Here is an 11,978-nt window from a genome sequence, read left to right on the forward strand (position 1 = left end):
GTAAACACCTCTGTGCCTTGCAAAGAGCAGCTGCAGAGAGCTCCCCACATTTCAGGCTGCTCTTGTGACCAAATGGGGAGGGGGAATACAGCCCAGGGGTGCAGGCTGTAGGCAAGCTCTCCAAAAATGCTGCCTCTGCCTCAAAACTAATTAGATTGGCAGGTCTCTGGAGCTCTGTCTCCCACCCAGAAATGCCACTGCTGTATGCCCACAGTGATGTGGAAGGCAGGAGGACAGGGAGTGATGGAAGCTGCAGCTTTGAAAGCAGGAGGCTGGCGCCAGGCAGGGTGGGGGGACAGGGGGAAGAGCACAGCATTAGCCGGGATAATCTGGCAGTCTTGGGGGACGCGCCAGAAGCCTACAGATAATCAGGGGAGCTGGTGCAACAGACTTTGAAGTCTGCCATCAGGTTTTCTCAGCCCGGCTCAGACATCAAAGGCAGCTGCTTGCTGCCCCCAATTACAGAGCGAGCCGGCCTGCTGCCTGCCTTCCCCAAGGCCGGCGGCTCAGCCGCGCTCCCCCGGGCACACGCTCATGGCCAGAAACCTCCTGACGAAGCAGAAATGCCCAAATTCCCTGCAGCTCCTGCTGGAGCCGGGCTCACTTCGCTGGGAGCTCGCCTGGCTGCCACGTGGCTTTCACCTTGGGCTGTGGGAGCCAAGTGAGATCTCGGTGGATACAGATCTGCCCACTGATGCGCTGTGGGGCCTGCCAGTCCCAGGAAAACCAGACAGCCACAAAAAAAAAGGGAAAGGCTAACAAAAGAGAAGAAAATAACCTTTTCTCATGGTGGTGGGAAAGTTTGCTGCCTTTAGTCAAATCTTGCGTGGCCCTCATGGGACATGGCTCCAACACATGACAAGGTCAGGGTCTTCATGAGCAAAACCCCACAGAAGCACAGAGAGGTTGCTGGGGTCGGTTTGCACTGAAAAAACACAACACAGTACAGCAAGTGAAAGCAAATAATTAAAACCACAAACAAAACAAGAGAAATTGAAATCTAAGAGCAGAAGTGGCTGAGAAGCAGGGAAACATCTGTCTTGTACCAGCTGCAGCTTCTAAGGACTCTGGCCACGCTGAGTAGCAAACAGCCGAGAACACGCACAACTCTTTTTCAATGATCCGGTGTTCGCTCTTATTTACGCCATCGTTCCTACTGGGAAAAGAAGAAATCAAAGAAGAGAGCAGCCTGCCCTCCATGAATCCTGGTGATCCCCCCTGCAGCACACGCAGGGCCTGATCACGTCACGGTGAAGTCTCCAAGTGCAGCCCCCCTGCCCAGCCCGGCTTCTGCGCAGCACCAGGAGCCGCCCCCGGCCCGCTCTGCGCTGCCATCTGAAGCAGCATCAGCATCTTTTACGCAAGCAGCACCATGAAAGGCTCTTTGAAGCACAGCAGCAGAGGGATGAGCCTGGTTGTTTCAGCTCCCCATGGACACAGCCCGGGCAGAGGCCGGGGAAGAGAGGAGGGAGGTTAACAGAGGGATAGCAGAGCAGTCGCACTGGCATTTCTGGCAGGGAGCACAGGACGGTGTTACGTGTTGGGAGAGAAATTGGGTTTTCATATTAAGCTGCTTATTTAGGTCTCTAAGTTATGGAGATTCTGCACTTCAAAACTAATTAGATTGACAGAGCTTGGATTCGATTACAGGATTTCCAGAAGCAAGAGGGTTTGAAAAAAATGAAATTAAATAGCTGGCCTGGAAATGCTAGCAAGAGAATTAAACACCCATTGCTGCAACCAATTGTTAAATGCATCTAGGCTGGGAAAATGACAACTCCAATTCCCAAAACCCACTGCACCAGTGGCTGCAGCAGGGAGGTGCTCTCCTAACAAACCCAAGTGGAATATGGACAAAACCATGCTTCCCAGTCCTAGAGGTAGGCAGAGGGTTCCAAGGCACTTCAGGAAGCACATGCTTTTCCACTGGCAGTGTGTGAATTGGGAAGTGCATGGATTTTTCCCTGCCCTGAGGCTACTGCAGTGAGCAGAGCATCCAGGAGCTGTAGGCAGGCTACTGCAGGGCTGGGGTTGAGGGAGGAGCTGGAGGTCCCACGGAGCAGCACTGGGGCTGGCAAGGGAAACCCCACCACATAAAACCCCACCACCTATGCAGACACAAAGTCCCATCCTTACCAGCCAGGACACTGAAGTGTTTTCTGCACCAGAGGAGTGGGGCTGGCTCAGCACTGCCAACAACGTGGGACTATCACACAGCTGTGCTCCCGAAATCACAAAGCAAGGGAGCAATGGCAGAGCTGCACTTACACCTCACCTAGCATCAAAGGCTTTGCTCATCTGCCTGAAAGAACTCCCTCTTTCCCACTCCTCTGAGATCACAGGAATAGCAGTGGCTTTTCAAGGCCCAACAGCAGAGTCAGAGTGGCCCTTTTTAAAATCCCAGAACTGCCAGCTTCAGTTCCTCTTGAAGCTCCAAAAGCATATTTTCTCTCTTCTCCTCAAGTATCCACATGCAGGTGTCCAAAGAAAGTCAGCTTGGTTGCCAGGGGAACTTTGTCTCCCGGTGTAGATGGGCTGGGTGTGTTTAGTAGATGCTCTGGTTCCTGTATGTCACCTTTTCACCCTCCTTAGGTTCAGGAAGAGCACTCTGGACAGCAGCACCCCACACTGTCACACCACAAGAGCAGAGCACATTGTAGGCAATGCTGAGGCTGCTGCTGCTGCTCTCCTCCATTTGCACTACAGAACGGTGTCTTGGCTATCGTCACAGAAAGGCTAAGTTGTGTTTACTCTGAGCCAAACAAATTCCCTTCAAACAAAAGGCAGGAGCTGCAGTGAACTCCAGGGAAAGCCTGCAGGGTACACTGCTTTGATTAAACAGAGATGGCAGGAAGAGTTGCAAATGTACACAGTACATCTCGCTTGTTTGTGCTCAGGTTGTCAGTCTCAGTGTGAAAGCAACTCCCCCTTCAATGTTGCCACTGAAGGGCTTGATAAAGGGTGTGCTCAGGACTGCAACACAGCAGCAGCTCTCTTCCCTTTGCCCGACACCTTCCACACAAAACAGCCTGCAGAACTCCCCTGCTACTCGCAGGAGAACACCTCTCACCACCGAAATGTGTGTCTCAGCCGAGCTGGGAAGCGGTGACACTCTGGCAACACGCTGCTGCCACCACTGACACGAGGTAAAGGAGGGTTTAAAGACAGCAGCGCCGTGCCCAGGGGTCCTGAGAGCTGTCTTGTTAACACTGTACACAGTCAGGTCGAGGAAAGGGAATTTAATGAATAGCAACTCACAAAAGACCTTTATAGACCTTTTCTGAAAAGACCTTTTCTGCATTCATCCATGCAGGGAACTGTAGGAGACAGAAAGAAGAGAGGGGGGAAAAAAAGATAATGGCACAAGGCAAAGACATCTCAGCACGGACCTGAAAGGCTACAGGAAAAGCCATCAACTTCAAAAGGACCTTAACATCTTATTTCTAATGAAATGGATTATTCTACCAGTCCGAGCTCTCTGAGCTGAAGGGGCTGTCCCTGAAAAAACAGAGATGGACATTTCTGAGCTAGAGGAAGGGGCCATGCTTTTGTCAGCCTACAGTGATGGGGGCAGGGGAGAGAGTGGGCAGTGACAAAAACCAGATAGTAAGGTCTGTCCCTGCAGAAGAAAGCCAAAACCACATAAAAGTAGAAAGACACATTATCTTTTTATCTTTTTTTTTTTTGTTGTTGTGGAAGACTCACCTTATGCCAATGATTTTGCTCTAAATACTCCGAGAAGCTTTGTCACTCGCTGTTGGCACAGCCACTATGAAAGACACCTTCAGAGGGACTGGACACTGTGGATAACACACCAGGGACTTCAGTATGAGACGGGGTTGACTCCAGTAGCCACAGAGCAGAAAAGCTGCCTGGCTGAAGTCTAGGAGCCTGCAAAAGGATAAAAAACACAGAGCAGACTGGATTCATCCTGATAACCACCATCCAAGGGCTGTTGCACAAAGGCAGAAGTGTTAGACAAGTAACAAAATGGAGATCAGAACCCATCCTGGGGGTGTTTTCACAGAAACATAAGCAGTGTTTGGAGAGAACTTGAGGACCCATCACCTGTCTGTGGGTTGAATAATGACCACTGCTCCCTGCTGGGACTTCTTCCCTCCTCCCCAGTCCATCCCTAGATGGAGCTGCCATTACCTCATTTCTCTCAGCCCCTACCTGTCTGCCCAATACTTGGATACAAGTATCTTGCCTAATTCTCATATCTTAGGTGAGCTGTGCTTTCCTCTACAGCAACAGTGAGAAACAAGTGCCTTCAGTTCTTATTCTGAGATGTGTATCTCAAACAGCTCAGATAAATTACATTCTTTAATTACCTGTTTCTCAAGTCCAGGGTAGCTGTCCTGGGTGTTAACAATGAATCATGTTGTTGTTATCCTGAAAAATGAAAATGTTCAGCACAGTGGTCGCTTGTCTGGAGCTCCTAGACACTGAGCAGAATTTGTGTTATGATAGCAAGCAGATGGAGAAAAAAAGCTAAACCCTCTTTCTTAGAAAGAAAAAGGGTTTCTTTTCTGCTTCTGCTTTGGCAAAGGGAAGATAAATGTCTCTTTGGAGTCACATCAGAAATGCTTACTTTCCTTGCATATTGCCTGGAGTCCTCATGAGGAATGTGGCTACAAAACATTTGTGTGTATGTGCACAGGGTGCCAGCCTTGCAGGTGATTCTGCAGTGGGCACTGGGCTGGAGTTCTGCAGCCTGAGCCCTCAGCAGATGATTCAAGATCACACTATAACAACAGATTCAAGAACACTGTGACAATGTACCCCTGCTCTACTCCAGAGAGAGAAGCACAAAAGGCCATCGTCCTTGAGATGCAGAGAGACAAAGGCACAAAAAGGCTCCTGACATGAAGCATGAAAAACAGAAGAGATAAGGCAGAGGGAAGAAAACACAGATTAAATCAGCAAACAAGTTTCAGGACACTAAAAGGATGTACCTGAACACCAAAGGGGAGGTTACAACTACTGCACTTGCATTCAGAACGTGCGTTTGGCTGTAACCACACACAGATTTCATACATCCAGGCAGATGCAGCATGGATATTTTCTCTTTTTACCACAGTCTTAGCATCCCAGCAACTGCACGTTATGCCAGGGCCTTTGTAGAGCTGAAGTCAGCACAGAGGCAACACCAGTCCTGTCCTCTCAGACATCTCTGGGTTCTCAGATGCCCAGGTGTGTTCATACTGCCAGCTCTGCTGCAGGAGCTCTGGAAGCTCATCCTCCCTTCTCTCTAGCTCCACCCTTTAGGAAACTTTTAGGAACTTAGTGTCTTTGGCACTCCTTACCATCCATTAAGTATGTCAAACTATTGCCAGGGTCATAAAAGCAAGGAACTAGAGGGCATAAGCCAGGTTAAGTTGCTAAGAAGAAACAGAACTTAGTGCTCATTTGTCTTGCAGCTTCATCACTCACCTCTAACAACAGAGGTGCGCTCAGACTAAGTCTGTGGTCTGCTCTAGGGCCCAGCACACGCTGGAGGTTATAAAGATATATATATATATATATATATATATATGTATGTATGTATAATGCTAACTTGCTTTCCCAAAGCCTGCATTGCAAAGTCCTGTCTCTCTATCCCCTTGGCAGAGGTGGAAGCTCTTACACTTCTGGCACTTCCATGGAATGCAGCTCTGCTGCCAGGGAGAGGGGAAGAGCTTGTGTCTATGGCAGCTCTCCTGAGGGACCTGGAAATCCACAGGGCCTGGTTTCCTCCACAACCCAGGATCAGTCATCTGCTGGCTACAGCACAATGCCATTTTCCTCAGTAGCAGAAGGAGACCCCTGGCAAAAGGCTGTCTGACTGAAAGCTACACGTGGCATTTGAGGTGTATTTGGCACAAGAGTGAGAAGTGGCTTTTCCTTCAGTTAGCACATCCCACAGCTTCAATCAGTCACTAAAGACTCTCTCTTGAAACACCATTTGTCCTGACACAGCCCCCTGCAGTCACAGAAGTGTGGCAAGTCCCACAGGAAAGGCTGAAGCCACACATTTCCTTGGAGGATTTGCATAACAGGGCTTCAGCTTCACATGACAAAGAGGAGGCAGGTCTCCTCATGCATCCTGCTTGACACCAGCCAGCTCCAGCCCGGAGAGGGTTTTTGGACCAGCTCTGACCCGAGCAGGGCAGTCAGCCAGAGGCACAGCAGCACCAATAGGGTCTGTCAGAGAAAAAGGACAGCCAAGTGTGTTGCCTGAGCCTGCTGTTATGAAAGCAACTAAACTCTCAGGCTCTGGCACAAAAGTGCTTTTCAGACTGCCCCCGTGGCAGCAGGCCATACGTCCATCAGCAGCTGGGAGAGCCCATGGCAGGTACAAGGCAGTGTTAGAGACCTGACACCTCCCATCACTCACTGCAACACCCAGGTACTTATTTACCAGTACCCCTTTGCATTTCCAGACTCATATTTTTCAGCTTTCTCTCTTATGGCAAAATCCAAGCACGTTTACAAGAATGATATTAAGACCCAGGTCATCCCAGGGGGTGGGGGAGGCAAGTGAATTTCATAAAAGCTCATCCAAACTTACCTGTGAGCTGTAACCTGCACAGCTCGAGGCCAAGGACTCCTCCACCACTCCTTCCTGCTCTCCCTGTGTGTGCTGGGCACCCACAGCTGGCAGAGGCTCTGCTGAGGGACCATTTGTGACATTCCTGGATCTCGGCTGATGGCTCCTGCTGCTCCTTAAGGATTTAGAGCTTGGCGCCACCTCCCAGCTTCCTGCAAGCAGACCCTGCAGAGCACACCTTTCCATCTGGAAAGAAGCCAAAGGTACACACTTTGCTGACACCTGGGCTGCACTGCAGCCTGTCAGACACAGCATACACCACTCTGAACACAAACTCACCTTGCCAAAGCCTGCCTTGGCCTCCCAAAACCACTGCTGCCTCAAACAACGTCCTGCTGGAAAGCAAGTGTGCTGGTTTGGGCTGGAATAGAGTCCCTTTTCTTCACAGTAGCTACATGGGGCAGTGTTTTGGATTTGTGCTGGGAGCAGTGCTGATAATGCAGGGATATTCTCCTTACGTGCACAGAGCCAAGGCCTTTTCTGCCTCTCACCCCACTCCAGCAGCGAGTGGGAGCACGAGAAGGTGGGAGGGGACACAGCCAGGACAGGTGACCCCAGCTGAGCCCAGGGATACCCCAGAGCAGAGAGTGCCATGCTGGGCATTTAAAAGTGGTGGGAGGAGGAAGGGGGAACATTCAGAACGAAGGTGTTTGCCTTCCCAAGTCACCGCTATGTGTGACACAGCCCTGCTCTCCTGGGGATGGCTGAGCACCTGCCTGCCAAGGGGAAACAGGGAATGAATTCCTTTGTTTCCATCCATGACTTTTTCTTTCCCTATTAAACTGTCTTTAGCTCAACACATGTATTTTTCTCACTTTTACCCTTCCAATTCTCTCCTCCATCCTGCTGGTGGGGGAGTGAGCAAGTGTGGGGCTCTGTGGGGCTTGGCTGCCAGCTGGGATCAAACCATGACAGCAAGTCACCTCCTTGCTGTAGGATTTCAGTGTCTTTGCATGGTTGCTGGGGGTAAAAAAACATCCTAAACTCAGCCATTGGCAAAGAAAGCATGAAGTTTTCTTCCAAGACTATTGATTTTCCTCCTGGTACCTTGGAAATGAGAAGCCTCATGAAGGGGTCAAGGAAGACTCAACATCAAACACTAGGTTTTACAGCAGATATTAAATATACACTCCCAACTGTGCCTCCTGTCCTTAGCTAATCAAAATAAAACTCTCCCAACAAAAAGTGCGACTTACAGCGGGGTAGAAACACAATAGACTCAGAAAATAATTTGCTTCCCAATTCATCCCAGAAATGTAGGCAAATATTTAAAACTTACTGCAAAAATAGGGTTCATGCTCATTTTACAGGGTAAACAGTGCTGGAAACAGGACTGTGAGGTTTACATTTTATACCTTCAACAATAGTGTCTGCATACATGCAGGGAACAAGGAAAGAACTGCCCCTAGCTCAAACACCCAGACCCACAGCACAGACATAATCAAAAAGGACATAATCTTTATTTTAAACATAAAAAGAAACATTTTACACGGCATTGTTAGAGCTATTCAGTACCTGCATTCCAGAATTGTGCCCAAAACTTTATTTTATAATTTTGAAATTAAAACGAAAGAAAATATCTTGCCCTTCTGCTGTATGATGTTCAAGGTTGCCCTGGATCGAAATTCCAAGTGCCTGGAGGAATTTACCAGCTTAACCAGGAGACGTGGCAATGCAAACAGAGGAAGATCAATGTGAGCCCTTAGGATACTTTGACAACACCACAGGTTGCAGCAGGGAGGATATGGATGCTTGTACTGCACCACAGGCAGCTCACTCTTCTGATACTCTGCAGGTTTAATACACAACCAGATGCACACACACCTCCACTCACACAAACCCTGGTCACACACAAAATAATAATAATAATAAAAAACATGAAAAGTGACCTAGATTTTTTTTCCCTTAGAGAGAAGATTCACACTCTATTTTTAAAAAAGGGGATAATACAAAATTGGCACAAGTAGAAGGAAACCTGGGGGCTAGGTCTAGCCCATCAGCTTCTAACCTTCCAACTACAGCAAATACAGGGTGGGATGGGATGCAGCATTGCCTTCCAAGGGGCTGTCAGCAGTACGAGCTAGTGGCAAAACTTCCTTCACTTGGAGTGACAAAGATGGTTTGTTATGGGCCGTGGAGGAAGGTCAGCATTAGATAAGGACATGGGGACCTTTCACTAGAGAAGAAGGGAGCCCTGACCAAAATAACCCTGAGTTTTTTTCCAGCAGGGAGGGAGTGTGCTATATTGTGTGTTTGGGAAGAGCTGGCTCATCCATTCCCTAATTATTGCCCTGCTCATCCATTCCCTAATTATTGCATTACGGTCACGATCCTCTCCCCCTAAAACTTAACCAAGGGCATAGATAGACAAGGAGTCAGTCTGCCAGGACAAAAAGTGACTGATGCTGTGCTTAGAACTTCACCACCATTTCCACCCCTCCCAAGATGCCCCAATGCCACAAGCCTTCTGAGAAGAAAGCAGATGTTAATGCAGGAAAGAAGCTGCCAGAGCAGCCAGCATCCCAAACATCAGAATAGTGTTTCATAACATCCCAGGAAAAATCAAGATTTCACTACAGTAGAGACAGGAGAGGAAGAAAAATTCTTGCTGTCAAAGTAGTATCTGAGTGAATTCTTTCCTGAACTCCCTTCCTTTGGAAAGAATTGCTACAGATTTCTGGGCTTTCACAGTGGAAGCTGGAGACTGCTTCTGCCCTGTTCTTTAGGAAAGGCAGCTAAGTCTGCCTGCAACAGAGGCCTTTTTCAGAGCTCTTCCAGAAAGAAAAACCTCAGGCCAGAAAGAAAACTTGCTGTGTACCTTCAGGACAAAGCCTTTCAGAGGTTCATAGGTCTGGGGGTCCCAGTTTTGGAATACCACATGAAATGCCTTAAATAACAACTTGCAAGCCCCAATTCTGCAAATTAAGCCCATTTTGAAGATGTTTCATACTCATCTTTCAAAAAATCCCTGGACACCTCTATGCACACAGATGTGACTGCATGCGTGTTCACACACAGGACACAGAGCAGCCTTCTGGAAAACCCCTTCACATCGGCCTCAGAACAAAGGTCACAATGCAAGACAGAAAAAAAACCAATTCACACTAAGAAAACTTAGCACAAAAAACCTTCATAGGCCAGATACCAGACCTGCAGCTCCCCTGGAATATGCAGTGGGATGAGCTATTAGAGAAGCGGATTGTCTAGGACATAACTAATGTCTAACCAGGCAACAGAACACCACAGCCACTACCTTCCATGGATGCTCTTCTTTACCATATTTTATCTTAAAAGCCATGGCAAGGATTGAGCCCTGGCCTCACCTCTGCATTTCTCACCCTTCCTGACACAAGCCAAACCACGGCTGTGACATCAGACTGTGGTGGAGTCCTACTTCCTCGTTGGTTTGTACACAGTATCTTTATTCTGACCCTTATTGCTTAGAACACCAGCTGTTCTGGGAAGACAGAACTGCCTGGTAAAGATGCTGCTCCTTCCCAGGAGCCAGGTCAGTGTATTTGGAAGACCAAAGCAGGAGTTCCATACTATAGCACCGAGGAATAGGTCTCAAGCCCAGGGGGAAAGCCCCAGTGAAAGGCTCATGCACAAGACCAGGGCCCTTGGAGCCTGAAGGATTCTTGCTGCCCTCTTGGGCTTGCTCTTATTCCTACCCTGAGCTGCACTGCAGCTACTGCAGATCTCAGATTCTGCTCACAGGTTTGAGGGTTACCAGTGAGTGACTGGCAGAAGCAGCACTGAAGTCTGGTCTGTGCATTTGGTAATACATAGTTTACAAGTCTCTAAACATGATCAGTTGGCCATCTGCAGATGAAGATCCATCTCTTATTATCTTCATAGGTCACACCATCACCTGGGGAGCAAGGTCTCCAGCCTCTCTGCTGAGGCCAGCAGAAGGCTGAGCCTTGTCCCTAGATACCACGTGCCCCCCTGCCACAAGCAGGACAGGGTCTCAGGCACGATGTGAGCAGCTGTAGTGGGGAGAAGAGAAGGTGGAAGGGTGTGGGAGAAGGTGGCCATAGGCAGACATCCGTCAAATGCTTGTCTGAGAATCGACTCTTCAGGGCTGCCAAGTTAGTCCCTACTCACCACAGCTAAGAGATTTGAGCACTGAAAAGAAAAGGTTTTTAAAAAGTGCTTCAAAGACCTCCACCAGGCAAGCTACGTGTCAGGATTAACTGCAATCTCTTGGAAAGCCAGGGAAGAGAAGGCATGCTGACAACCATAAAGCAATTCTTTGCTGGAACAGCCTCATGATGGCTCCAGCACGGGAACCTTCCCCAGCCTTCAACCCAACACAGAGAAGTCTCTGAGATACCTAGGTGGAAAGAGAAAGGGAACAGGATGGTGTGATGGGGATAGAGGGGGAAGGTAGATTGGTTAATACACTGAAAGTCTAACACTTACCAGCCTCTTTCCCATTCATCATCCTGTCCACCTTGCTTTCATACAGGGACATCTTTCCAAAACCATAATGGGGGGGGAAAACCAATGAACAAACAAACAAAACATTAATGAATTTTGTCACAGGGCCCTGCTGAAAGAAGGCTCAACAGTTTGCACATTAGAAGGACATGATCCCTATGCAGAAAGTGCTGCTGGAAAAGGAGAACTCCCAAGTTGCTAAATATGGCCTGATTGTTCTCAGGACACGATGTGTAACAAGGAGAAGCTGAGATCCAGGCTGAAACCAGAGAGCAAACGCACTGTCTTGTCTGGGCCTGTGAGCAAGTGTCTCAGCACAGTCCAGGAGCCCTGTGAGTCTCTCCTGAAATGCAGCGTGCCCAGCTCGCCGCTCAGTCCATCTCCATCGACATGAGCCGGCGCCGCTCCCGCCTCGTTTCCTGCACCTCCTTCTTGCAGCACCAGCGGGAGCTGCAGTAGCCAATGAGGCAGGAGAGGAGTCCAATGGCCGTGGCCAGGCCGATGCCGATCAACAGGGGGTACTTGAAAGCGTTCAGAACTGAAAAAGGAAGGCAGAGTCATTAGATATCGCTGAGAAACTCTGACATCCCCTTTATTTCTGCTTGCCTGAAAAAGGAGAAAAATCCACATTATTCAGTTAGGGACAGATTAATTATTTCAGAAAGAAATTACACTAATTTTCCTTCTTGATTTTCATCTTCCCATGTTTGAAAAATTGGTCTTTTAGTCTCTCCCTTTCCTCTTCACCCTAATTCTTCCTCTATAATTTCAAAGCCTTGAAGAGGCTGGAAGTACCAGAAGAGCCCTGGAGTGAGATAGCAAAGTAGAGTTTATTTCAAAAATTATCCTCTCACACATTTCTCCAAACAAAATATTGGATTGTTTCCCCATTAGAGGCAGAGTGTGGCTGCATTCTTTGTAATTTCCAAAAAGCAAGGAGTGG

At 48.5% G+C, this 11,978-nt stretch overlaps 1 protein-coding gene across 2 annotated transcripts in view; it reads right to left on the reverse strand.

The window, feature by feature from the left end:
* Positions 1 to 8,030: 8,030 nt before the first annotated feature.
* PTGFRN (prostaglandin F2 receptor inhibitor) overlaps positions 8,031 to 11,978 on the reverse strand; it is a 66,561-nt gene continuing 62,613 nt past the window's right edge. For both annotated transcript variants that reach the window (XM_030951650.1, XM_030951656.1), the window contains one exon: positions 8,031 to 11,573. In XM_030951650.1, the coding sequence (XP_030807510.1) occupies positions 11,407 to 11,573 (167 nt within the window). In that variant the 3' untranslated portion in view covers positions 8,031 to 11,406. The remainder of the gene's footprint in view (positions 11,574 to 11,978) is intronic.

This window comes from Camarhynchus parvulus, chromosome 1, assembly GCF_901933205.1.
Source record: "Camarhynchus parvulus chromosome 1, STF_HiC, whole genome shotgun sequence".
Classification (NCBI taxonomy): domain Eukaryota; kingdom Metazoa; phylum Chordata; class Aves; order Passeriformes; family Thraupidae; genus Camarhynchus; species Camarhynchus parvulus.